The sequence below is a fragment of the Homarus americanus genome, unplaced genomic scaffold (genome assembly GCF_018991925.1).
Source record: "Homarus americanus isolate GMGI-L3 unplaced genomic scaffold, GMGI_Hamer_2.0 scaffold23598, whole genome shotgun sequence".
Taxonomy (NCBI): Eukaryota; Metazoa; Arthropoda; class Malacostraca; order Decapoda; family Nephropidae; genus Homarus; species Homarus americanus.
This window is the reverse complement of record NW_024731054.1, coordinates 4,599,364-4,627,208: the sequence shown is the minus strand read 5'-3', so window position 1 is coordinate 4,627,208 and position 27,845 is coordinate 4,599,364. Positions and strand designations below refer to the sequence as shown.

The following is a 27,845-nucleotide window of genomic DNA, read 5'->3' as shown; positions in this document are numbered from 1 at the left end:
TTTCTCCTGATTTTCTTCCATACCATTTCTTCTCTCTATTCTTGCTTTCTCATCGCTTCTTATTTCTCTTGATTCCTTTGTATTCTTACTTTCTCCGTAGTTCTTTCTTTCTCTTCTGTCTTTGCTTTCTTCGCAGTCATTGTCTTATCCCCACTTCTTTCTTTCATCACAGTCGTTGTTTTCTTAACTCTCTCTCTCTCTCTCTCTCTCTCTCTCTCTCTCCTGTTTTGGTTTATTTTAGTTCCTGCCTTCTATTTCTTTCTTCCTTCTTCTATAACAGTGAAAATTAATGGTAATGAAAGCTGCTCAATGGCGTCAAAATTGTACATAGACTCTAACGAAAACAGATGTGATATTTAAACGTGATGACCTTCTCCACTCAGCTGATCCGACCAAAACATTGTTAACAGTAATGACGTCGACGAACTGAGATTTGGCAGGGTTCTAATGTGAGATTTTTATGTTAATTTATTTTTTCTGTGGTTCTTTTTAGTGTTTTTTTTTTCTTTTCTGTGGTTAATTTTATGCTAGTCTTATTTTATTTTCTGTTTTTTTATTAAATTCCCTTCTATGATTTTTTGCATATATTTAGGGTTATTAACAATTTTATTTACTGTTTTAGTGTCTCATGTGATTTTTTTGATGTGATTCTATTTTGTTTTCTTGGTGATTCTTTTACTATTTACTATGATTCTTGTGTTAACTTTATCAGTGATTCTTTTAAGTTATTTCCGTTCGTGGTTTGAGTCTTGGGTGATTGAATACTCATGTCTTTCTTTGTTGTTGTTTATGTTAGGGATTACGAGCGTATCTGAAAATTTTTCCTTTGATGTTGAGATTAGAGATAACAGTCTCTTATTTTAGTGTTTACGTCTCTCTCTCTCTCTCTTTCTTTTATTTTTTGTTTCTCAATTTCTCTCTTTCCTTTCTTTCTTTCTCATTCTATCTTTCTCCTTTTCTCTTTCACTCTCCCTCTATATATCTCTCTTTCCCTCTCTCTCACTTTCTCTCTTACTCTCGACCTTCAAGTTAAAGATCAAAGGAAGAAACACATTTCTCTCTCTCTCTCTCTCTCTCTCTCTCTCTCTCTCTCTCTCTCTCTCTCTCTCGCTCTCTCTCTCTCTCTCTCTCTCTCTCTCAACCTTGAAATTACAGTAAAGGTCAAGGTAAGACGCACTTCTCTCGGCATTGTGATGTACAGTACGTCTATAATTAAGTCTTCAGCATCTTATACCAACCCTCATACCTTAAGACGAGAAATATTCCTCATAAATAAATAAAATAAATATATAACAATGTATTTATCAGGTTCACTTAAACTAAACACACCAAAACGATGCATAAAAATAGTATATATAAATTTCAATTACATTTTACCTTAGCTAAAAACGTTAACTGAATGTTAGTTAAGAGGCAGAATTATTGTATAGGATCTTAGTTTTGTCTTATAATTAATGTTAAGTAATTATATACAGGGCGTAAAGTGTTTTGGTAATGTTTATATTGATTCTGTACGGTATTTTTTGTTTCAACTAAAATAAAATACTTTCTTATATCTTCATTAGTAACTAGAATAACATAATTAAATAAAATAAACTTATAAAATTCGAATAAGCTGAAAATAACCAGGACATGTAATATTTCCAGGTATTTCCAGTCTTTACGAATAATGTCATCAAACCACCGACAGTCGCTTTTACTCGTCACTTAGGCATATTTACCCCTCTTAACTCGTAATTGTTAACACTAGTATATCTATCAATATATAATACGTAATTAAATACTTTAGGTCTTGAAGAAGTTTGTTATCTGGTCACAGTTGGAAAATAATAGTCGAATCCTTAAGTAAATACTAGTATCTTGATGACAGAGGAACGGTGTAGTGAGGACATCTGGTGATAATTCGAAGACGTATCTGAATGGGGTATAAGAAAGTGTTAATGAATGAATGGACGAGATATAAAGAAATTATAATAAAAATAATAATAATAATCATAATAATAATAATAATAAGAAGAAGAAGAAGAAGAAAAAAAGAATGGAAAAGAGAATGGGGAAGAGGACAAAGGAGTAAAATAAAAATAAAGAGAAAAGAAAGAATAAATAGTGAGATAAAGAAATAATTCATATATTTTCAGTTCCAATGGACTAACTAAAGGAAAGATTACTAATTGACTATTCTACATCAAACGAAAGAATTAAAAACAAATAAAATATTATATTACAAGTCATTAAATAAGAGAATAACAAGAAAAAGAACAATAACCAAATATACACTAAAACAAGAGATTCCTGATAGTTTTAAAAGTCTGTGGTTTTACACGGGTTCCAGGGAGGAATGTGATTAAGTAAAGTGTTGGAACATGAGAAACGTATTAGCACATGTCAAACCGCGCAAAAAGAAACTCATTTAGAAAAGTGTCGGGTAGTGCACTAAAGAAATACGCTGAACAAAAGAAAGAATTGGAAAATGCGCTGAGTTATTGGAACGTGAACCCGAACAAAGTGCATTAGTTAAGATATTGGAATATAAGAGACGCGGAATAGACGAAAGACTTCGAACAAGCGCCAAAGAAAAACATTAACTATATCAAAGTATTGGAATATATTAATTGATTATTGGTATTTTTTCCTAAACGTATCTTTATATCATAATAATAAAAACAACAATAATGACATCCCTTGTACTGGCGTCATCTAGGTGTGTATTTGAGACGTAATAGTTATTGCCAAAACAACCACACCAGAGTTCACGATTCCTCGTGACCCAGTATCGAGGAATATCCCAGGAAAACCGGACAACTCGGTAACTGCACTGGCTAATCATTACCCCCTGAACACATACAATTAAGTTCCATCCAGGCTCTTAATTACTGCTGGGTAGACAAAGGCAAATGGCATAAAGAAATTGTCCACAATATCACCTTGAGACCACCTGGCCACACCTTACGTAATCACATGAAAAAATAACTAAGTTCACACCTCCACGCCAGACCTTGTACATACGTGGCTCACGATGTATAATATATTGATGTATGCGATACATAAACACAATATCACGGTGTCAATGGGATTCTCGAGGTCATAAATAGACATATTGCTATTTTATGATTCCTCGGTAGGCATATTGATGTGGCATGAGGATATTAAGTCATAAACAGACAGTGGTTTTTTTCAAGACGAGAGACAAAATAATATACCGTGAAGAGCATTCCAATAGCCACAATTAGCCGTATTGGTGTGTCATGAGCTGTTTATCATTCTTCACGTAGACATGTCCATGAGAGTAATTAATAGGAATGTTTCGGGTTCCTTGTGATTTGTATTCACGCCCAGCTCGCTAAGACACGCAGGTATTACGTAACTAGGGCGTGTCTCAGGTAGGTGACGTGTTTATTGACCACCGTCACACTCATGTATGTTACAGGAGGGCAGCTAAATGGATGACGATAGTGGCGGGACATGTTTATGATAGTTACCCTCTTCTTGTTATTGTTATTACGTTTTCTTTTATTTCTTCTTCTTCTTGGTGTCTTTTTATTTCGTTTTAGGCCTATTGGGATTATCATTTACCATATTATCTCTCTCTCTCTCTCTCAACTATCTCGAGAGAGGATAATATCAAAATTCTTGGGCAGGTAACCTCGCTAGTAATCAAAAGCCTTCTCTCACCTGTTACCCCCAGATGTTCCCATACCCCTTCCCCCCCACATAGGCCTGTGTACCCCCACGGCTTCACGCACTCCCTCGATCTCCCTTCACCGCCCCACCCTCCACACACACACACACATACCCATACACCACACACACACACACTCTACCAACGCCCTCCAACACACACCCCTCATCCTCCTCCACGCACCCTACCTTGACCTAAATAAAATATAATGTCAATGTCAGTAATACAGTAATACAGAACCAGTTTAAATAATTACACTGTACTTACATGTAACACCCACGACCAGGCAACGCATTACAATTACACGCGAGGGTAAAACTAACATGATTCTGAATGATAAATAAATAAAAGTGAAAAGGGTAAGTGACAAACAGGCACAAACATGAAGATAAGGTTAAGTAAAACACATAATAACGCAACAAACGAAGGGAAAATGAACATACAGTTGAGTTATTAAGTCATCTTATGCATACACAAACATGACAGTACACAAACATGACAGTACACAAACATGACAGTACACAAACATGACAGTACACAAACATGACAGTGCACAAACATGACAGTGCACAAACATGACAGTACACAAACATGACAGTACACAAACATGACAGTGCACAAACATGACAGTACACAAACATGACAGTACACAAACATGACAGTACACAAACATGACAGTACACAAAACATGACAGTACACAAACATGACAGTACACAAACATGACAGTACACAAACATGACAGTACACAAACATGACAGTACACAAACATGACAGTGCACAAACATGACAGTACACAAACATGACAGTGCACAAATATGACAGTAACAAACATGACAGTACACAAACATGACAGTACACAAACATGACAGTGCACAAATATGACAGTACACAAACATGACAGTACACAAACATGACAGTGCACAAATATGACAGTACACAAACATGACAGTGCACAAATATGACAGTACACAAACATGACAGTGCACAAATATGACAGTACACAAACAGGACAGTACACAAACATGACAATACACAAACATGACAGTACACAAACATGACAGTACACAAACATGACAATACACAAACATGACAGTGCACAAACATGACAGTGCACAAACATGACAGTACACAAACATGCACAAACATGACAGTACACAAACATGACAGTGCACAAATATGTACACAAACAGACATGTGTACACAAACAGTACACAAACATGACAGTACACAAACATGACAGTGTGACACACACAGTGCACAAATATGACAATACACAAACATGACATACACAAACATGACAGTACACAAACATGACAATACACAAACATGACAGTGCACAAACATGACAGTGCACAAACATGACAGTACACAAACATGACAGTGCACAAACATGACAGTACACAAACATGACAGTGCACAATTATGACAGTACACAAACATGACAGTACACAAACATGACAGTACACAAACATGACAATACACAAACATGACTGTACATAAACATGACAGTGCACAAATATGACAGTGCACAAACATGACAGTACTTAAACATGACAGTACACAAACATGACAGTACACAAACATGACAGTACACAAACATGACAATACACAAACATGACAGTACATAAACATGACAGTGCACAAATATGACAGTACACAAACATGACAGTACACAAACATGGTAGTGGTGATGATAGTAGTAGTTGTGGTGCTGGTAGTAGTGGTGAGGGTAGTGACAACGGTGGTGATGATAAAGTCAGGCCATCTTCACCACTAACCTCTTTCCATCCACTAACAAAAAACAAAACAAAATAATAATAATCAATGAGCCAAAATAACACTTACAGTCCCAGCCTCCGCGCATTGACTCACTAAATATAAAAATCACCATCACGTGCTAAGTCTATCCAGGATACTCAAGGATAGATCCATAAACATCGATAATTATAATGTAGAATCTGGCTATAAAAATTGAGTAGCTAAAAACAGATGAGGTTCATAACAGCGTCGTGTGTTTTATGATTTGTTTATGATTTTTGAATACGCGATTCTCTTGAAAATTTTGCGATAAAATATAGATGATGAAAACAGTTGCTTTTCGTGACAAATTTTATATTATATCTCTTATTTTATTTTCAAATACAGGATTAAATCACCATAAAAAATATGTATCTCATGACAGACTCAGTCTTGTATTCTTTTTATCTCTTATTGATTTCCACAAAACAGATAACTCCTCTACGATACTCCGTGATGGCGTATTGTTCGAGTCGGGCGACAGCTGAAACACCCACAGCTTATAAGACAAATAACTGCATACAGAATAACATCAATAAATGCAGTATATTTTTTGAGCATCTCTAACAACACCTCGCTAATATTGAGGAATTTCTTGACCATAATGTGGGTTGCATGATGTCAACATCTATACTAAGCGAAATGAGTGTAATTTGATAATTTTCCTTTATAAACAATGTAGAACATATTGCCTTTTTTGTTAATAAAAAAATTGTATCGATATTCTCAATTTTGGCAATGACACGACTGGATAGATAGATAGATAGAGAGATAGATAGATAGGTGTAGGTGTGGATGGAGGGACCGACACAGATAAATAGATAGATAAATGAATAGATAGAGAGATAGACAGATGGATAGATATTGTCCTACCTTAATAATAATAATACTGTACTGTATCTCTGTAACTGAAGGTGTTATGAGGAAAATTCATATTTATGAACATTTAAATACACGAGTTTAGGTAAAGTAGTTAAAAATTTAAATGTCACGACTCGCAGCTAACCAACATCACAGTGCCATTAAAAGTGTTTTGTGTCATACGTGTCTGTAACCACCGTGTAGTGTGCCGTGTGTCTAGTATTTTCAAGATGCATGATAGTTGTTGTTGTTGTTTTGTTGTTGCTTCTAGGAATACGAGGGGATCCCTACACATGAACCATGCGGCGGTCGACAAAATTAAGAAGAAAACCCAGAAATTCAAGACGTGGGTTGGGTCAAACGATGAGCAAGACAGGAGGATGTATGCAAGAGCCAGAAACCAAGCAAAGATAGAGTGTAGGAGGGCTGAAAAGGAGTTCCAAAGGCTGGTTGCACGCGAGGTCAAGTCAAACCCAAAGGCGTTTTACCGCTATGCAAAGTCGAAATTGAAAACGCGAGTAGGAGTATCAGACCTGAGGCTTGAAGATGGTAGTTACGCAGATTCTGACCAGGATAAAGCTGAGGCATTGAACAGCTTCTTTTCCTCAGTGTTCACAAGAGAGGATGCAACTAACCTTCCTGCGTTTGAGGACAGACGGTTCGACACAGCACTGACCCACATTGTGTTCACAGAAGAGGGTATTAGAAATAAACTGTCCAGGCTAAAGGTCCATAAGAGTCCTGGACCTGACATGGTGCATCCTAGAGTGCTAAGGGAGCTGTGCAACGAGCTTGCAGAGCCCCTGAAGATTCTGTTTTGTAAATGCCTGGATGAACAAATGGTCCCCAGTGAATGGAAAGTGGCTTATGTGAGTCCTATCTTCAAGAAGGGCGATAGTCACTCCACGAACAACTATAGGCCGGTGAGCCTGACCAGCATAATATGTAAAGTACTTGAGAGTATTATCAGAGATGCAGCGATGGAACATCTACTACGAAACAACCTTGTAAAAGATTGCCAACACGGTTTTATGCCGGGGCGCTCTTGCTTGACACAATTGCTCAAGGTATTGGATATTTGGACCCATATTCTAGAACGGGGTGGTAATATCGACAATATTTACCTAGATTTTGCCAAGGCTTTCGACAGTGTACCCCACGAAAGGCTGAAAATCAAACTGGAAGGGTACGGAATTCGGGGAAATGTCCTAGCGTGGATAGAAGACTTTCTACATGACCGCAAGCAATGTGTGGTGATTAATGGCACGAAATCGTCATCTGTACCTGTAACAAGTGGGGTACCGCAGGGTAGTGTATTGGGCCCGCTGTTGTTTGTTTGTTTCATAAATGATATGCCTGACGTTGTACACTCCTCCATACAAATGTTTGCCGATGACGCCAAGTTATTTCGGGAAATTAAGAACCAAGCGGACTGTGAAGAGCTGCAGAAGGACCTCTGTGGGCTCCAGGAATGGTCGAAGGAATGGCTGCTGAGATTCAATGTCACGAAGTGTAAGAGGATGCACCTGGGGCGTACCAACGGTAAGGAGGCGTACCATATGTCCCAACGGGATGAAGAAAATGTACTAGTTGAGACTGTGTGTGAGAAGGACCTAGGTGTGTATGTTGACAATGAGCTGAAGTTCTCGGGCCATTGTGAGAAGAAGGTAAATCAGGCAAATAAATTATTGGGTCTTATAAGAAGGTCGTTCAGATATCTAGACGGTCCGTCCCTCGTGACGATCTTCAGGAGTGAAGTGCTTCCCCATCTGGAGTACTGTCACCCCATCTGGTCCCCGAGATATGCTAGGGACTGTCAGTTGGTTGAAAATGTTCAAAGGAGGGCCACCAAACTGGTGCCTGCACTTCGGCACCTCAGCTACCCTGAGAGATTGGAGCGCCTGAACTTGCCTAGCTTATACTACAGACGGGCAAGGGGGGACCTAGTTGAGGTTTATAAGCATCTCAGGGGGCACTACTCAGTTGAGTGTCCTTACTTGGAGCTGGCGGACGCTCGCCCCACAAGGGGTCACAGCTCAAGATTGAAGAAGCCGCAAGTCCAGAAAACCGTGAGGGCAAACTTTTTCGGAGTGAGGGTTGTAAACTCTTGGAACAATCTACCAGAGAGTGTTGTGACGGCACCGAGTGTGAGCTCTTTCAAGAGAAGACTTGACCAACACTGGAGCGGGTTCAGGTACATTCAGGAGCCGGTGCATGCCCAGTATTTGCCAACAGTGCGTGACAGAGACGTGACCGATCGCCCGGGCGGCTAGCGAGCCGACCTTTTGGTGAAGAATATAAAGGAAAAGAGACGTGACCGATCGCCCAAGCGGCTAACAAGCCGATCAGTGGCGAAGAGGATAAAAGTAAGTAAAAAAAGTTTCATCGTAACTGACAAAGAAAAAATATTGGTGATTTCATAAATCTTTTTTGTTTTACATTTATATTTAACGGCCAATATTATGAAATTTTCAAGGAACTTGTATTTTGTTTTACTAACCTTATAACCTCTAGTGGGGGCCCCACGGCCAAGATATTCACACTTTAATAGTTCTTGGTTTCATACACAGTTCTAGAAATTGTACATGATACATTATGTAGGCTATAATGTTCAGGCTTAATTTTCTTACTTCTGCAATCTTCTCCAGCTTCCATGCCAGATTTTGTGATGAGAATGTCATTCAGTAGTTGTAGACCCATCGTATTTCTTTTTTGTCTTCGTGTCAATTAACATTGAAAAAATCAGTTTCAGCATTTGAGTGGAGAAGGGCAAGTACCAGTTTGGCTAAGCTTGGCAAGTTTTTTAAAACTAGTTCATCTTCAACATTTCTTACCTCAGAAAAAATATCCAGAATTCAGTATCTGTTTTCTTTTTCAATTCTATCATTTCATCTCCATTAAAGGAAAGGGGCCAATTTAGTTTTCTTTTTAACTGTGTGAGAAATTTATAGTGTTTCTTCAATCGGAAATTTAGAATTTATGACCAGCGAAATATGCACGATAACTAGTTGTGATTACACTACGTTTGCCCCCCTTTAGTATTATCACCCAAGCCAAGAAAATAGGCTAAATTACCCTACGTATAGGTTGGCAAGACTGCGTTAGCGTTTGTAATCTATTGTAAGCTTTAAACCTTCCGTAAAATCCAATAGTATGAATATAAATATGCTTTATATCTTATAACATATTATTTTCTTTTGGAAGATAGTAAAGGCCTTATATGTCACCCCTTAGAACAAACAAAAACAGTCGTTAACTCAAGTAAACAATACCAAACCAATATTTATATCCGAGTTATAAAGAGTGTTAAAAATTTAAATTTATTCAAAGAATTTTCTTTTATATAGCAATTTATTCATATTAATAAAACAAATAAGTAAATAATTTTATTAATAAATAGAAATATATTTTCTTTGGGTTGAAATTTGTATAAAACTTATCAGGTTTTGTAACGGGGAATTACAGACGAGCATTCCAGGCTGGGAGAGTATCAGCTCTATGGTGTCACAGGGAGGAAGATCGATGAGTTCCTCTCAACATCATGATAGGTAGCGGGCACTAGCTCGTTGCCATATGTCTTAATTTAGTTACACTGTGCTTTCCAAAATATATTCATAGACAATGGTAAGTTGACAACCCATGAATATATTAGAATAGTGTAGGGGTGTGAGGTCCGTCAGAGGCTGTGGCAACCTAACCTAACCTAACCTAACCTTAAATTCCTAACTTCCTTAACTTCATGGGTGCCTCTATTTTTTATAGACGAAAATATTGGTATAGATTTTATGTATATGATCAACCCTTTAAAAACAGTTTGTCTGGATTTTGCAAATGATCAGTTCCACATTATCTTTCAACACTAACATTGTTTCACTGATTATAAGTAGATAAATCCATTGGGATGTTGGCCAAAAATATCCAGGACAAAAAATACCAAAATTTCTAGGTTCAAGTCAATAACTATATACACCAGCCACTGTACTGTTGTATACACCTACAATATTAAGGTATTATTTTACTTTAGGATGTGGTGCACTCGAAAGTTATAAACTACTGAAACATTTATCTCTTTATTCTGAGCATTTTCAACGCCATATGTACCAGGCAGAAGTGGATAATAGTGATACAATTGCATTTAATTGATTTTACGTAGTTTTCAGTCCGTCTGTAAGGAGATGTTATCGGTGCATCACGCATGTGCAATATTGACGGACGTCATCCAGTCGTGACCAATGATGTAGAGCACGTGATCCAGAGGGTTTAATACATGTAGTCTTAGTACATGAAAAAATTCCTTACTGTTGAAATGATTGTAAGTTACATCTTGGCCACAGTGACCAAGTACACCATGATGACTCTGCTACACCGCACCTCCAGGGAATGTAAACAAACCACCATTGAATTATGCCATATTTTAGCAGCAATGAACCACTGAGCAGTGACAAAGAAACAGAAAACTAGGTTTGAGTTTGAGGATGACACCCTGCTGTTTTACACAGCATTTTGAAATGGTGAAACTGTGTGAGATGGGTTAGGAAATATAATCCTGATACTGTTCAGTACGAGCTTTGATAAAAATAATTCATACTTCACTTTTATTCAAAATATAAGTCAAACATCATTCTTCTTTTCAGAATGACTTCTCTGCTACAGCCCGCCTGGCTTGGGCCGTGGCGAACAGAAGGATGGAATCTCCTCTTGTCAATGACTACAAGAAACCTTTCATTATTCGTAGACTCTTTGAGACCTTTCTTGGTGGTCTGAGACTGTTTGCCTCGGAAGATACTCCTGCCTATGTATATATCCTTCAGGTAAGATCTCTGCCTTTGGAACAACTCTTGTTCATGCCAGCATGAATTTTCTCCCTTTAAAACAGAGTGATATAAAATACTCCCTATCTTTTTACCTTTTTACTTTTACTCCACTGATTGGCTCGTTAGCTGCTTGGGCGGTCGGGCACGTCTCTGTTACACACTGTTGGCAAGTACTGGACATGTACTGGTTCCTTAATGTATCTGAACCTGCTCCAGTGTTGGTCAAGTCTGGTCTTGAAAGAGCTCACACTCGGTTCCGTCACAACACTCTGGCAGGTTGTTTGAAAATTATCTGTGCAAGTGTTGTTTGCCGGTCAAAATTATTGGTTTTTAAAATTCATATCAACATCTTTGTCACTTCCAGATGAAAGAGTCTTTTTCAAAATTTCCCTCACACTTAAAATAGTCCTTACTCATGCTGAAAACACCCCTACCTAAACCTTTTATATTTCAACTCTTCCTTTTGTTGCTTCATATCTAGCTCATACATTGTTCAGTCTCATATTTGTATCTCCTCAGGTCCTTCAGTCCAAAAGGGGATACAGTATATGTATTCTGTAAAACAATGATGATGATGAATGGGTGTCATCCTTTAACAACTTGTTCAGAGGTTGGCTCGAGGAATTTATACGCCTAGAAATGGTGGACATCTTTAGAGAAATGTAAAAAATTCAAAAGTCCAGGAAAATTGACTAACAGCAAATTTCAAATGTCATTTAACTAAGGATATGCAATTCTTGATTCTTAGTTTAATTAGAACAATACAGTAGTTTGATTTATCATATTGTTTTACAAAGTACACAGCTTAACTATATCCAGACTATGAAACATTTGAAAAAGCTGTTATATTAAATCAGAAATTTGTCATTGAATATTTCATATAGTATTCACACTAGAAAATTCTCTCTCTTTCTTTTTTTCAGATAATTCTCTTTTCTGTGATCCCATTAGTGACAGTGTTATTTGTGCTGTTAGAACACAATGACATGATCACTTTGTTTATAGCAGTGATCATCAATGCTGTGGTGGCTGGATTGTATTCTCTTGCCATACAGACTCTTGCTCTCGTTCTCCGTACTCAGAAATCGAAGAAAGGACAAATTGAACAGGTAAGTTTTTGTCTTGATTATCTTTAAATATTAGTTAACGAGTTCTAGGTTAATTATTTGTGTACGGAGTCCTCTCTGTGTTGAATAAAATCGTCTGCTGTTTGCCAAATAGAATACTGTACAGGCAGTCCCCAGGTTACAAACGTCCGACTTACGAACGAGATTAAACTCTAAATTTACAGTATTTTATTTATCTGATGACTTATTTTTTATTTTCATTAACTGTATTTTGTCATTCTATTTCTTCATTTCTCTTAAATTAAGTGATTTTAGGTGTATATAAGGACTTAGGCTATGATATAGTAGGATTTTAAACACTGTTCTGTCAGTATGGTATGCACATATCTTGTGTTTCGACTTAAGAACGTCCCCAGGCATGAAACTCGCTCGTAACCTTGGGACTGCCTGTATTAAAAGTGGCGTCCCCGTAGCGAAGGGGTTAATGCAGTTATTGAGAGTTGCATCAGTAATGCCCTGTTGTTCTGGAATTTTCACGGGCAACTAAATACCTACTTTACTATAATTTTGCCTCGTGTACAAATCTAAATAATGATAGGTTTTCATGTGTTTTAATAATGATCAAAACTACTAGAAATTTAGTAAGGAATATGAGAGATAAGTTACTGAAATTATTATGTTAACAACTGGAAATCTTATTTTATTTTTTGAGTCTGTAGCTGTCAGTCCTACATTTGGTGTTTCATATAAGACACCAGAATAATGACAGTGCCTTACAGTAGTACAGTATGTATGGTGTAAATTAAAACGTTGTTATGAAAAAGTAATTTAGACACATCCTATGAAGCTTTTAACATAATCCAGTCTGATGGACAACAATCGACTCAATTTGCCAATCTTATCTACATCCTTAAGTGTACAACATAAAGGCAATAAGGCAGCTTAAGCTTAGTGCTTGTGTTGGAAGTGGGAGTGATGAAATGACTTAGAGGGTCAGGTAGGATTCTGATTTTAATGTTTTCATTACAGTGTATACACTACCCATCTGTCAAATGACTTTTAATATGGACCCTTGGAAGACACATAGTGAACATTAAAAATCAGTTTTCAGAATTTTTCATGATAATACAATGATTTTCCTCTGTATAATACAGTATTGTATCTTTTTTTTTAACACAGGGGGACTTGTATTCTTACCACCTGTCTACCTGTTCCAAGTCACATATAAACGAATAGGGATTAACATGGTCTTATACAATACATTATTAATTTAATACTGTATGGTAATTTTTATTCAGGTGAACTTAGCATCAGATGAAGATGTGGTTGAGTTTGACTCTCCTCTGGGGCCAAAGACGTGGACCTTCCTAATTAGGGAAAAAAAATTGAAGGGAGGCATCTTCATCTACTCCCTGCTGGTTGGTCTCGTTGGAGCTGGTGTTGTTCATTACGTCCGTCCTGCCTCCACGTATCACTTTAATGTGGTGAGTACAATACAAGAGGTTCTCCCTGGTTTTACATCCCTTGGTCAGCTGTGTTTTGATTTATGTTGAAATAACGCACTAATTTTTCAGCAAAGAAGCCATACTCTAGACCAGGCAGCTCAACCAGCAATTTTTATTCAGTCCCCTTCTTAAATTATACGAATACAAAATTTGTTTTTCAGCCACTGGTATACAAAGTTTATTCAATAATATGTACTGCATCACCCTGCCTTATTGTTTTAAGATCAATATAGATTAATGTTATGATAAACCAGGACTCATTAACTGTAAATGGATGAGCCGGCAGTGTAACAGAACGTGAGTTACACAGGTCTTGGACAGGTCTCTGAGCTCTTGTCGCTTGCAAGAAATATTGGCAATGTTGTCATTTTAGCTATTTTCCAGCCAATTCTTTATAATTGTGCCTCACTTATTTTAGGCCCTTATGTACAGCCAAGCTAAATACAGTATAAAATTCAACCCCTTTGCAGAAGAGGCTGAGCACCCCAGCTTTAGACCAATTAAGTAATACCATATAGTAAAGTATTGGTAACACGTTAATAGAGATTACTGTATATGCCTTTCTTCTGTCTTCCTTTACTTGTATCTGCATTGCTGAGATCCAGTTGATAGTTTTCTCAATCATTAATTAGGAAACTTACAGGAGAATGGTGCTGTCCAGTATACTTTGAGAGGAATTACCGGTATGCAAAATATAAAGTCAAAGTAAATTCAGTAGGAGAATGTTTGCGGGGACGCAAAACAGAGGTGCTCAAAAATTTAATAGAATCGCTATAAGGGGAAAATGATCTGTTGAATTTTTTCTAATATTCATTAATCTTATACATACAGTACTAGAAACAGTAAGTTCATTATGAATATTACAAGTGTACTGTACTACAGAAAGAAGCTACATAAAAATGTGTTATATGGCTTCAGAATAGGCACAGTATATGAAAACATATAAGAATATGTCACAATGGTCACTCATTACATTTTCAGCCATGGGAAGCCTCACTGTGTTTTACCATTCTGGGCCTCTTAACTGTGAGTGTTGGTGTCTGGCCACTGATTGGAGGCAGCCCCCCAGAGCCTGCCACCTTTCATCCTCTCTCCTGGGATCTGCCTGGCCTCTCACGTCCTGCTCATATGCTTACTTGTGTCCTTATACATCTTATTTCAAGGTGAGGTGATAGTGCAGAGTGACTTAAGTGTGAGTGTGTGAGAGAGATGTTACGATGGCAGATTGTGAAGATCTACTTTAAGAATGAATTTCTATTTATTATAATACAATTACAAAAACATCATTGGTGATCTACTTCTTTACCTGATAATCTACTTCTGCCCATAGGATGTATCCAGAGATGCACTGGCTGCTGCTGTTGGATGGCCTGTGTCATGTGCTGTTTGCCCTGTGTTCACTCCTCTGGCTTCTTGGGATATTGCCACCTATTGATGCTTATATTTTATGGATCCTGGAGCAGTGGTTAGTTGTTGCTCTTGGTGAGTGTTGCATATACTGTGAATATAATTGACACATACAGTAAATGTGTTACTTAAGTGATTAATAATATGTTGAAAAATTCTTCTTTATGGTTTCATATCCATGTATACCCATCTGTCAGTTGTTCTGTCCATTTGTTTCTCTCTATCCATTCGTCTATCAGCACTTATTGACTTTATTTGTATTCAGTCCATAGTTTCCTGTATAGGAGCGTTGGTAAAAATTTTTGTTTTATCATTGACTTCTCTTCACATTTACATCAGACAAATGAACTCTTCTTGCATGTGTTAATACTGTTAATACCATGTGGTACTTCAGGTTTCTCAATCTTAGATCAGTTTGTTTCATTCTACATGCACACTTAACACCCTTAGGTTAGTGTGGGGAAAACTCATTGATTCAGTCATCTGTCTTTTTATTGTTTCTTTCATATAAATGTAAACAACCTGTACACTTTAATGTTGTACTATACTGTACTCCACACTGATAATGCTACTTACACCATAATATTTCAGACCCTCAGGTATCTTAGAAAATTATCTATGCAAGGGAGGTTTGGTTCCAAGGTTTTGAGATAGGTGACACTCTGGTGTGTACAGTATACACTTTTGTAATGAATTTACCCAGGAAACATTTTAATTGAGTCAGAAATTCCTGTGTGATGTTCAGCAAATATTGAGTTGTATGTGAATACTGTACCCTCAGTTTATATTTATGAATGTAGATGACAGAAGTTATGTGTTTGAATAATATACAGTGTTATAGTGATGATATTACTTGTAAAGCTTGACACACTTGACTTACACCAAGTAGATGAGAACGAAGTTATAAGATGGATGGTACCACAACATTAATTTCTATCAGATTAGTCATTAAGGTTTTCAGTTAAGAGAGTAATAAGCTAAGTGACTGAGTACATTAACAACTTTGCAAGTACCAAATTATCTTTTACCACAACAGTAATTTTATTAAACTCGTTTCAGGTGGATCTCCAATGTCCTCTTCTCTGAGACTTGTGGGCCAAGTGTTCTGGGGAACATTGACGCTCTTCATGTCAGCTGCTCTACCACACTTTGTTGTCTTAATGGTGTTTGCAGCTGCCCGAGGCTTTGTTCTAAGTGTTGATATAGGTGTGTAGACTGGAGTTGACTTGTTGTAGCAGAAATACATATACATAGATATATTGGTAACTTTCATATCAGGTGTCAGTATTATGGTAAACTCTCATACATATGTTAGCCGTGGCCACACTTCACAATAATACAACAGACATATGCAGGAATTTATTTGAGTTGGCTTCTCTTCTTAATTGCTATTTCCACGCCAAAAAATCATGTAGTGGGGCATTATGTTGAAAAAGTTTTGTCTGTAAAATCAAAGTCTTTGGTGAATATGATCATAATTCCTGTATAATACTGCATGATGGTCTTTCATGTAAATAGTTGTTTAATTTTTGTCATACAGTGCTGTGTCATTGTCTTGTATCAGCCGGCTGGATAATGAGTGATGGTGTATGGGTAGAATGTTCAAAGTCAAGATAATGTATTATTTTCCTGATACAATTGAATAGAAATTAAAGAAACTGCTAAATATGTATAGTATGTGGACTTAATATAAGGCAGTCATCATGTTGTACTCCATATTATGTGATATAAGTCTTTATTTGTGTGGTTCTCAGTTGTAAGATTTAGTAAGATGTCACTTCCTAGATCTTAATCACTACTGATTTCCATAAATATTATTTCTCCTAGAATATTTCTATGCTCTAGTCTTTTTCTTTAGACTATTGATTGTCCTGTAGTTAATCAAGGCTACTATAATAAATTTGCCTCTTTTTAATTAATTTGGAGATTCTAACATTGATGGTGATAGTTTGGTTATTGAGTGGGAAACAATTGTCACACAGATGAATAAGATTACCTTAAATTATCCTCTCACTTGCATTTAAATTAATAGTTTATATCTTACATAGGTTCATAGGTTTTAGGTGGTCAGTCTAATTTCTGGCACAACTCTCATTGTCTTTCAAATGTTAACCAAAACATTACATTACAGCTTGGATGATCTCCTCACTGCTGTCCCCCACAGTCAAATTACTAACTGGGTTATCTGGCAAGTATGAAGAAACTCACCCTGTGTCTGGTAAACGTTCCCTGCGTCGCACCACTTGTCGTCGGGAACTTGCCTTGTTTGTTCCCATGCTGATTTCTGTAGCGGGCATGAGCTTGGGTTCACAGTTGCCTCACTATAACTGGTATAATGAAGTAATTAACAAGACAAGAGAGAGTAATGTATCCCAGTCAGAATTGCCTCTTAAACCAGCACTGTTTCAGGTACGTTTCACTGATGTGTTCTTCGCAATTTTGTTAAGCCTGATGTGTCTATTAATTCTCTTATTCTTTGTGATTGATAAACAGATAGATATTTATTCAGTAAAATCATCATACAAGTTTACATTGATTCAGCATGTATATGTATACTGTACTTTATTATACAAATATTCTTTCATTATACATGTATTGATTTGGTTTTGTGTGAACTCTTAACCCTTTCACCGCGTCGGCCAATTTCGGTGGTATTCCCAAATAAGCGCCAAGTCACTAAAAAATTAAAATGCTTACATTAATGTTTATTTATTTATTTATTTTTCTGAAAAAAGGCGCAAGGAATCCATATTTAACAATTAAAAAGTCATAAAGTAATAATATCTAGGGTAAATTTACTATTTTGTGCAGAAAACACTTTTTTTTTCTGTGTTCATAATAATGGGCAATATCATAAGTAGATATGTCAGATAGTGTACTGTAGACTACAATGATAAATAGTTTATTTTCTATTGAAGTCATTTTATTTTATATTATTGTCCATTATTCATATACTGTATACTGTATATTGAAACCCTATACTGTATCTTAGGGGCAAATGCGAAAATCACTTGTGCTCAGACGAGAATGTTGGTGGGTAAATGAAATAAAAGATCGGAATAGACGAGTTATTCTATTACACTTGTTATTTGTTGGACTGGAACACAATATAAATTAAGATTACAAAGATTGTAAGACAAGAAAGTAGACCACCTTTGGGAATATATACAGTATAGGTAAAGATTAAATTCATATATATCCATAAAAACGTGATTTTCTTTTCACATTTTACACGCCTTACTCACTCACGTATTCCAGATAATTTTGAAAGACAAAGAAAAACATGAAGTATCGGAAAACCTGTCTCAATATGCCATGTTTGGCTCTCTGGTTTTCTGTGTCGCTCTATTTCCTCTTATATTATGTTTCCTTTCTCCTCTATTTAATATGCACTAATGCTTTCTAATACATATTTCATATAGCACACTCTTAAACTTTTAAAATATCCCTAAAAAAAAATTAAAAACACGAATAAACAATGTCACATAATTTTCCATCATGGCAAAAGCAAGAAATAATTTCACTTCCCAAATTACCTCGTTCATTTCCCTTCTAATTTAATGATTATCACATTCCAAGTGCTAGTATTGAATCTGTAGAATAAATACTAACTTTATATACTGTATATATAATATAAAAAGTTATTAGTCATAAAAATGGGGAACTGGGCAAAACACAGAGAAGCAATGTTGACTCCTAGTGTTTTAATGGCGGGAGCTTCAGCTTGCCCCAGTCACCGCTATGTGGCAGCATCTACTTGGACGGCGCATAATTCAAACCTTGAAGAACTGTAGTCGAGTTACGTGTTAACAGAAAGTTTTTTTACGAGTGTGGACTAAAGTCGATTTACGCGGTGAAGGACAAAAATCAAAATGTGAAAAAAGTCGAGCCACGTGGTGAAAGGGTTAAGGAACTCTCTCCACATTTCTATAAGATAAAGAATTAATGCTTCAGTGCTTGAGGGAATTACTGAGTTGATGTGAGTAGTAGAGACTTGAATTAATTGAGAAGTTTATACAGTAGAGCAAATGATGGAGTAAATATAAATGAATTGATGCTCTGAGTTTCATTGAAAGAGTTATGGAATTACAGCGTAGTTTAAATAAAGAATTAATGAAAGTCAGTTTGTGTGTGTGTGAGAGAGGGGTTACAGTGCCTTCTTCTCATACACCCACAGTTTTTCTCCTTACATTAAGGAATTTGCTACTGATGTTGTCTTGACTGATGATTATCTCACTCACCCTAAAAAAACTGACTTTGAATCAGTGAGATCTAGTTGCAGTTATTATCATCATTGTCATCATCATCATCATAACCATTGTCACCATCATCATCATCATCATTTATACTCAACTAACTTTTTATTTCTGGCTCTAGGTACCAGCCCAGAACACTGTGGGAGGTGGCCTCCTTGTCATCACTACAACAATGCTTCTTATCAATGAAATCCAGAAAGTTTATTTCCTGGGCATCATCCGGAATCCTCTGTTCAAATACCACAAAGCCTTACAACACAGCAATATTTTGTATATTTACTCCCAGCTGCTTCATATAGGTGTGTCTTATAGTGCTGTAGTAAATCCTTTAGCTTTTGAGTATGCAGAGTTTGTGAGAAGCAATTGATGGTGAATTGTACAAGAATATGCAAATAGTAGTTCAAATTCATGTTTCATTAACTTACTTCATAGTCAGGAGGACCTTGAAGCCCTCTAGTACTCTCTGTTACACTTGAAACTTCTATTAATACCCTCATTACTCCATTGAAGTCTTTTAGTTATGTGAGTGAATATGTTTGGTACAGTCATTATTGGGTCAATTGTAGCTCAACTAAATGTTTAGGGAGAAGAGTTGTGTGAAATTTAAAAAGAGAAGGTGGTTAGTCTTTGATTACTTCAGGGAGGCACAACCCCTTGCTTCTCAGCTGTATACCATAACATTGCTTCAACATCCCTGATGACAACCGAGTCAACAGAGGTGTATCCATCCCCTGATCTCTATTGCATTTTTGGGGTTGGTGCCCTGAATTTATGGTGGTGAGCAGGAGGGGCACATACCGTTTTTGGCTTTACCCAACAGTTGCCATCAGGTAATCACAGCTAACCCAAGCAAGAATGGAAAATTGTAGCAAAACATTGATGATAATGATATTAAAGAGTGTGAATGGATATTTTCCAGGGGGAGAAAGAATTCGTTTTGGCGTTGATGGGTCTAGAAACAACTAATGATGGAGTCAGTAGTAAAGTAGTGTGCAACGTATTAAAAGAGTTTTGGATCACCTGAAGAATGGATGTCCCAGATTATTTCTCCTGATGTGTTAGAACACTAATGTTAGCTGGGGGTTATGTTAGGTGGGGTTAGGTTAGGGTAGGTACTGTACTTAGGTTAGAGTTATTGTGTTTAATCATCAGGTTAAACAAGCTGGGGTATCTAATCTTTAGGCGAGCCATAATCCTCATTGTTTCATTCTTATGATTTTCTTTTTTCTATCTATGACCAGGTTGTCCACTGGTGTCACTGATACTCATTCATCAAGTGGTGTCTGCTGAGGTTCACCTGCAGATGGGAGCACCTCGTTATAGCTTTACGCATTTTATACTTACCCTTCCCCTCGTCAGAATTTTTAGACAGGTAAGAATTTTTTTTCTCCAAAATGTCTTTCACTCCTTACCTTTTTTCTTTTTTTTTTATCTATATTCATATGTTATTAAATAGTCATAGATTTTGTGTTTCTCTCATTTCTTATAAAAACTTGGCCATGTAAGAGTAGCTCCTTTGCTCCATATTACTATCCTAATTCTAGCTTCAGTTGTACCCTACAGCCCTGTCATGGATACCCCTCGCTTCACACAACATCCCCAGCCTGTGTACTGTATTGTTGTGACTTATACCTCTCACTTCATGGACCATTCTCTTCCTCCTACCCACCACCAGACCCTCATTGTAATATCTGATCCTTATCATATCATCCTCATCACTTATCACCATTAATACAGTTCATTATCTTTGTGATTTCTGACTCCTGTAACATAATCCTATTCAAAAAGCACAGTATTTTATGTGATTTTAGCTCCTCTTTACATACATCATTGTATGTTGAAGAAGAGAAGTCATGTAGAATAAAGTTAAAAAATTTCATTCTCTGTCATCAGATTTTTTTACACATTATAAGCTATTAAACTTCTTCACATGCTATGATTTTTATTTTTATTGTTATTATTTTTTTTTTTACTTCTGGCAGTTTTGTATAATAAAAAAATGTTTTATTATACAGATATCTGGGTTTTTTTCTTGTGACAGATATGGCAGTTTCCTCAAGCATCATTCCTTCAGCTTTCTCTGTACTACATAATTGAGTTGATCCGACGGCAATCAGACATATCTATGGGAACATGGGATACTCTGCCCCCTGCCACACGAATATTCATCTTGAGTATTGGTCACCTGTGGGGCACCAGGATGATAAACAGACTCACTACTGTCATCCTCTTTATGATTACACCTTTTACAGAGAAGAAACAACAGCATTCCATCAGCTTCTTACTTTTAGGTTGGTGTCATATTAAAGTGTCATCATATCTTAAAAATACAGCTCCCTTGAAAAGTACAAGTATGTGTATGTGTAGATACTGTATACTGTATTAGACAGCTTGTATTAAAAGCAGTTGACCAAGAGACTGTTTTCTAGTAACTTGTACAGAATTTAGTAATCACATATTTAAAGATTTAGTGAAGATACTGAATGTGGAATCTGTGTGTGAAAGAAGGTGAAGAAATATAAATAGATAAAACAAATATAAGTTGATCAGCCATCAGAATAATAGAGTAAAATTCTTACATGCATCAGTTAATAATTTACCCTGGAAGTGTAAAGTTACATATAATACAAAGTGAACCTTAAGACCATAGACCTCACAACTTTGGTTATAGATGTTTCAGGAAATTGTGTGGCATTGAGGTGATGTTGTTTGTGTTTTTATCTCAAGGCTGCACATTACTCATAATTATTTTTACAGGGTTCAACATCGGCATATCACCTCTCCTCCTTGGTCTTGTTATCCTGTCAGCTGTTATATCTGCCCCTCTCCTACCAGTCTTCACTCTTCCCATCTTCCTTCTGGGGTTCCCACGACCCCTTAGGTTCTGGTCGTACCCTGTTGGCCGATCATCGAACTCTTGTGATGACTCGGTGTACTACGAGCAGCTCACTCCCCATGTTGTGTTTGCTCTGCATAATTTGTTGCAGTGTGGATCATTAGGTATGTGAATTTATCATCTTTTTATTTGAGGATATAATAATTGCATTCCAGACCATTTCATAATTTGTTCATGGACATTCATCAAGCTACAGTATTCATTTATATATACTGTACTGTATAGTGTACACAAAAATTTACTTTGTGTATTGGATAATTTTTTAATATATTTTCAGGGATAACGGAACCTGGAGAACATTTTCTCCTGCGTTGGGAAGACAGATTCATTTGGGTTCAGGTCAGTATCTTCATTTATTGTTTTTGAGAGTTTAGGTGTACAGTATTTTGTGTCCTGGTACTGTAGTGAATGAATGAATATAAAAATTGAAAGTTTTAAGCCTGAAAATATGCATTAATTTGTCATTACTGTATATTATTTTATCCCTAACCTTCTCGGCATTGTACTTGTAGATTTTGGAGTGTGGCTTCACCTACCAGTACTACAATGTGAAGGGTCTTGAGCTGCAGGAAACAAGTTGCCACACAGCTGAAGCTTCAAGAGTAGATGCTAACTTCAGCAGAGCTTTTGATGGTGATGATGTGGTCAACAAGGGGATTATATCATCACTGTTTAACCCTCATGCATTTCACACTCTTACTCCTCTCTCAAACTTTTCTGTTATGGGATATTCAGACACAAGGAACGTCCTAACAGGTGTTATAGACTCGCCAGATACACTCATTCTGGTCAAGGAATATTTCCATAAAGCTCTTTTGTATGTAGTAATGAATTACATTGTAAATAGATCTGACAAAGTTGCTGATGCAGATACCGCTGAAGAATCAAAGAGACCAACCAAAAGTGCCTTAAAAAATGGATCTCAAGAACACTTAAGAAAATTACCAAAAGTAACCAGAAGAACAGAATATCACTTTGAGGAAGGATTTCCTGACACCACAGTTGAGTTAGACAATAATGGAAAGGAACGGCAACCCCCATTTGGTAGACGGATCTCTATTTCTCAACAGTCTCAGAGCCAGAGCGGGCGAGGAAGTCGAATAGCTTGGGTTGATGACCCATTAGCACCTGAACTCATTCCAATTGTACCTACTGGAGATTCATCTCCACCTTCACCAAAATGGGATAATGAAGGTGATCCTTTTGATATTAGTGAGGAAGAAACAACAAACATCAGGAAAAGGAATGAGAAAACTCTTCCTCCATTACAGTCAAGAGCTATGGGTTCTCCCTCCTCTTCAGAAGACTTCAGGGGAAATAATAGACAAGTTAACTTCATCCCAGGCCTCATGTATGACTCCTCTTCTGAAGAAGATGAAAAGACTAACATAAAGATTAAGGCAATTCATCACAGAACTTCTGCCAAAGTCAATCTAAGAATGATAGCACAGCCTGAAGTTAGATCACCAATTTACGAGAGTCCCATAAGTACTGCATTGGCTCCCTTACCCAATTGGATAGTAGAACTACCCTTTGATGAAGAAGTGATAGATGAAGTTCAGGATACTTTTCCACATGCTTGGTTTAAATTTTTGCTCAATACTTTTGGACATTCATATGTAGATATGCTAGATCAAAGCTCTACCCCAAGTAGCAAAACCTCCAGCAGCAGCAGTAGTAGTTCAAAGTCTTCTGAACAATCCAGTGGTAGAGTTGGAGGAGAAAAAGAAACCTACATCCAGAGAATGCAGTATGATGAGACCTTGGAGGAGTCTTACAGGTGAGATACAATACTTATGTCAGGTCTCTGTGGTTTACAATAATAATTTATCTTTTGCATTGTTAAATTTTTAATTTTTCTTTTGAACATCTCACAAGTTTATTTAAAGATAGATAAATATGATTGATTTAATTATGTTTAAATGAAAATATCAGGAGTATGTCATCAGAAAGAAATATACAAAGATACTATAGATGTAGCCACATATTTAAATGGAAGATATAATTAACTTTGACAGTATAGTACAGTACAGTACAGTACATGTACTAATATGAAATCAGTAGGTATAGATTTTGAGCTAAAGTATAGATAGAAGTAATAGTAGTAGTAACAGCATTACTAACACTAAAAATAGTAATACTTTGTCAGTGTTTCAGGAGCCTCACTGTCCATTATCAGAGAGTGTGTTTGTGTGTCCATATTCATTACTGTATTTTTCTGTTATCAAAGGTTTTCTGACTGTCATCATAAGTTTCTAAAGTCAAATTTTCAAACAATTTTCGAATGAATTTCATGAAACTTCATACAAATAGTGATCATGGAATGCCCTAGAATACAAAGGTTGTGGCAAGGTACTTGAGGCAACTGCTGATAGTTTCCATTTCCCAGCCACATTCCCTCATGTCAGCCATGTCCAAATATAACAACTGGATACAATATGACTGATAAGACTCACTACCTGTGCAGTAGGGAGTGACAGTTTGGCAAAAGTTTTCAAAATCTAATTGCTTGGGTTGGATTATTTGTCTATCGGCCACGCTAATTCCGAATATGTTTGAGTTTTTTACATCATTGCATTAGAAGGTTTGTGGATACTTTTGGGTTTGGCATGAAAAACGCGAAAAAACTGTAAATAATAAAGGGACTGGCAATGTGGCACAACCTGTTAAAATCAAGTTATTGAATTGGATTATTCGACTACTGTGTACACTGGTTCATAATATGCTATTGTTTTACAACTCAATGCGCTACAAATTATGCCGATATTTTTGCTGCAAGTCACCACATACATATATTTCGAAAACCAGGGCCCAATATTACCAACGGCGTGGATAGATTCCGTGGAATGAATTCAGGACATTCCCGCTCATGGAACATTACCAAACTCCGTATATGTGCCAATGGCAGGCCAATGGCAATATTTACAGAGTTTGTTGAGGCTCCCTGGACGGGAATGCCGTGAATTTATTCCACGGAATCTATTCACGCCGTTGGTAATATTCGTCCCAGGACTGATCAACGAATTCAGCCCAATTCACTTTTCTTTTTTCTGTTCTCGTGACCTCTTCCTGACTCTCTCCACTTTCTTCCAGTTAGTCACTTTAGACTTGTCCCCTTCAGTTATGATGTTGTCTGCAGCTCTGATGGTGTTTGCGATGTGAGCCACTGCATCATTGGATACCTTGAACCTGTCAGCAGTTTCTCCGATCCTGTCCTCGGCTTCTTTCTCCCTTTTCCTTTTCTCTGATCTTGCTCTCCTGTCGACCATAGCCTTGAACTCATTGTCATTGACATCCTTATAATCACTATCTTCTTCCTGAGCACTGTCATCCACTGCCGACACTTTACACGACATCCTCTCCATCTCCTCCTTACTCTTTGACCTCATCTTCTCAGTTTTCCTCTCTTCCTCAGCCCTTTTCTTTGCCCTCTTCGCTTCCTTCTCCCTCTCTTCTTTCAGCTTGGCAGTCACAATTTTGTCAACGCCATCAATGCAGCCCTCCCTTCCCGGTTTCCTCTGGGCTGCCAGGAAGCTTTTCTCTCGTTCGTGCACTTTGCTGTCGTCTGCCACATCAAACAACTTCTCAGCTATATCCTCGAACCTCATCTTCAGCTTCCCGTTCTTCGTTTTCTTCCTTTTCTGTTTCTGTCCATTTCCCTTCATCATCATCGTCTCCCTCCGCATCCTCCACAGGTCGTGGACTCTCATTTTCACCCTGATTTCAGAGATAGTGGGGACAGTGGCCTTCCTATACACATCCAGTACCTTCTCAGTCACCTTGTTGGTGGCATCCATATAATCAAAAGCATTTGTTCTTCTCCTTAACCTCTCGTTTTCTGCTTCATAAGCCAGGGCACTTCCAACTTCCTTGTTCAGAGGCAACTTGTTAGATGGCAGAGGCATCCGAACCCCGAACACCTTATCGTTACCCTGGCGCAGCTGAGTGTTGCTAATCTTAGGACGACCCATCTTGGTGGCGGCCCTTTGAACTAACTGCAAAACAACACAGAAAAAACAACTTTCAGCACTTCAATATCACCACCTATTGAACAATATTTTATTCAAAAGTACGGACTGAGATTTTGTCCTTAACTGTCCAAGTCAAGCTACTTGGGCTGAATTCGTTGATCAGTCCTGGGACGAATATTACCAACGGCGTGAATAGATTCCGTGGAATAAATTCAGGGCATTCCCGTCCAGGGAGCCTCAACAAACTCTGTAAATATTGCCATTGGCCTGCCATTGGCACATATACGGAGTTTGGTAATGTTCCATGAGCGGGAATGTCCTGAATTCATTCCACGGAATCTATCCACGCCGTTGGTAATATTGGGCCCTGGTTTTCGAAATATACGTATGTGGTGACTTGCAGCAAAAATATCGGCATAATTTGTAGCGCATTGAGTTGTAAAACAATAGCATATTATGAACCAGTGTACACAGTAGTCGAATAATCCAATTCAATAACTTGATTTTAACAGGTTGTGCCACATTGCCAGTCCCTTTATTATTTACAGTTTTTTCGCGTTTTTCATGCCAAACCCAAAAGTATCCACAAACCTTCTAATGCAATGATGTAAAAAACTCAAACATATTCGGAATTAGCGTGGCCGATAGACAAATAATCCAACCCAAGCAATTAGATTTTGAAAACTTTTGCCAAACTGTCACTCCCTACTCTACTGTGCAGCATTGGGTGATCACAATAACCTGACCATAGTGTACAGTATAGGGATTATGCTGCATGGTACAAAACAGTCTCATTTTCTAAGGCTTGTTAAAATGATAATACATTCTGTGGGAACATATTTACCATGCAGGTGTTTAGTTGGTTGATGTCCGTATACCTAGAGATTCAGATTATTTTGGTAGATCTGTGTCCCATTGTTTTCTAATAAGTCACAATATGTCATTATCACAGGACTACTGTTTTCTTCTTCACAGGCTCCTGATTGGGACCTGCCACTTGATTGTCCTTGGAACTGACATTCATGCTCCCTCACCTTCACAAGTCTACAAGACCTTTATTGGAGAGCTTTCTTGGTCAATGGCTCTTGAATGGCTCATCAACAAGCAAATCTTATATGAATTAGTACTTCATGCTTATAGGTGAGGGAACTTCATAGTTATTATTAGTATCAGTTATTATTTCCTCTTTACTCACTTTTGTGTACACTCGTTCTAAAAGATATCTTTATGAAGAGGTCCAATGATTTCAAAATGAACATCGCTGCTCCTGTTGTCTCCGGAAGGTCAAAATTGTCTCACACAAAATTGTAAAGATACTTTTTGAAGCGAGTGTACACTGTCAATTGAATCTGTTATTATAAGAATATAAGAATTGTTTAAATGTTGCTCAGTGTGAAGTAACAAGTATGAAAAACTTTTCAGTGACATTGTTCTCATAGCACCCCCTCGCCCAACTTCAAACACCTGTAGGTGCAAAGTAGATGGGCCTCAGGTATTCTCCCAGAGATCTTTGATGGGAGTTATATTGAAGAATTGTATCTGTTGGATGAATGATACTGTATGTTGTTTTAGATTATTCAACAATGTGTAT

General features: G+C 37.2%; 1 protein-coding gene across 2 annotated transcripts in view; it reads left to right on the top strand.

The window, feature by feature from the left end:
• The window catches only part of LOC121867539 (pecanex-like protein 4), a 44,055-nt gene that overhangs the window by 10,118 nt on the left and 6,092 nt on the right, over window positions 1-27,845 (top strand). The window contains exons 1-15 of one of the 2 annotated variants that reach the window (XM_042367536.1): window positions 9,828-9,962; window positions 10,973-11,149; window positions 12,076-12,261; window positions 13,518-13,703; window positions 14,706-14,887; window positions 15,055-15,206; window positions 16,191-16,337; window positions 17,263-17,540; window positions 19,509-19,686; window positions 20,629-20,759; window positions 21,429-21,678; window positions 22,145-22,387; window positions 22,561-22,622; window positions 22,796-24,063; window positions 27,230-27,394. In XM_042367536.1, coding sequence (XP_042223470.1) covers window positions 9,960-9,962; window positions 10,973-11,149; window positions 12,076-12,261; window positions 13,518-13,703; window positions 14,706-14,887; window positions 15,055-15,206; window positions 16,191-16,337; window positions 17,263-17,540; window positions 19,509-19,686; window positions 20,629-20,759; window positions 21,429-21,678; window positions 22,145-22,387; window positions 22,561-22,622; window positions 22,796-24,063; window positions 27,230-27,394 — 3,608 coding nt within the window. In that variant the 5' untranslated portion in view covers window positions 9,828-9,959. Of the gene's footprint in view, window positions 1-9,827; window positions 9,963-10,972; window positions 11,150-12,075; window positions 12,262-13,517; window positions 13,704-14,705; window positions 14,888-15,054; window positions 15,207-16,190; window positions 16,338-17,262; window positions 17,541-19,508; window positions 19,687-20,628; window positions 20,760-21,428; window positions 21,679-22,144; window positions 22,388-22,560; window positions 22,623-22,795; window positions 24,064-27,229; window positions 27,395-27,845 lie in introns of those variants that run through there. The other variant, XM_042367538.1, reaches the window with a different exon arrangement.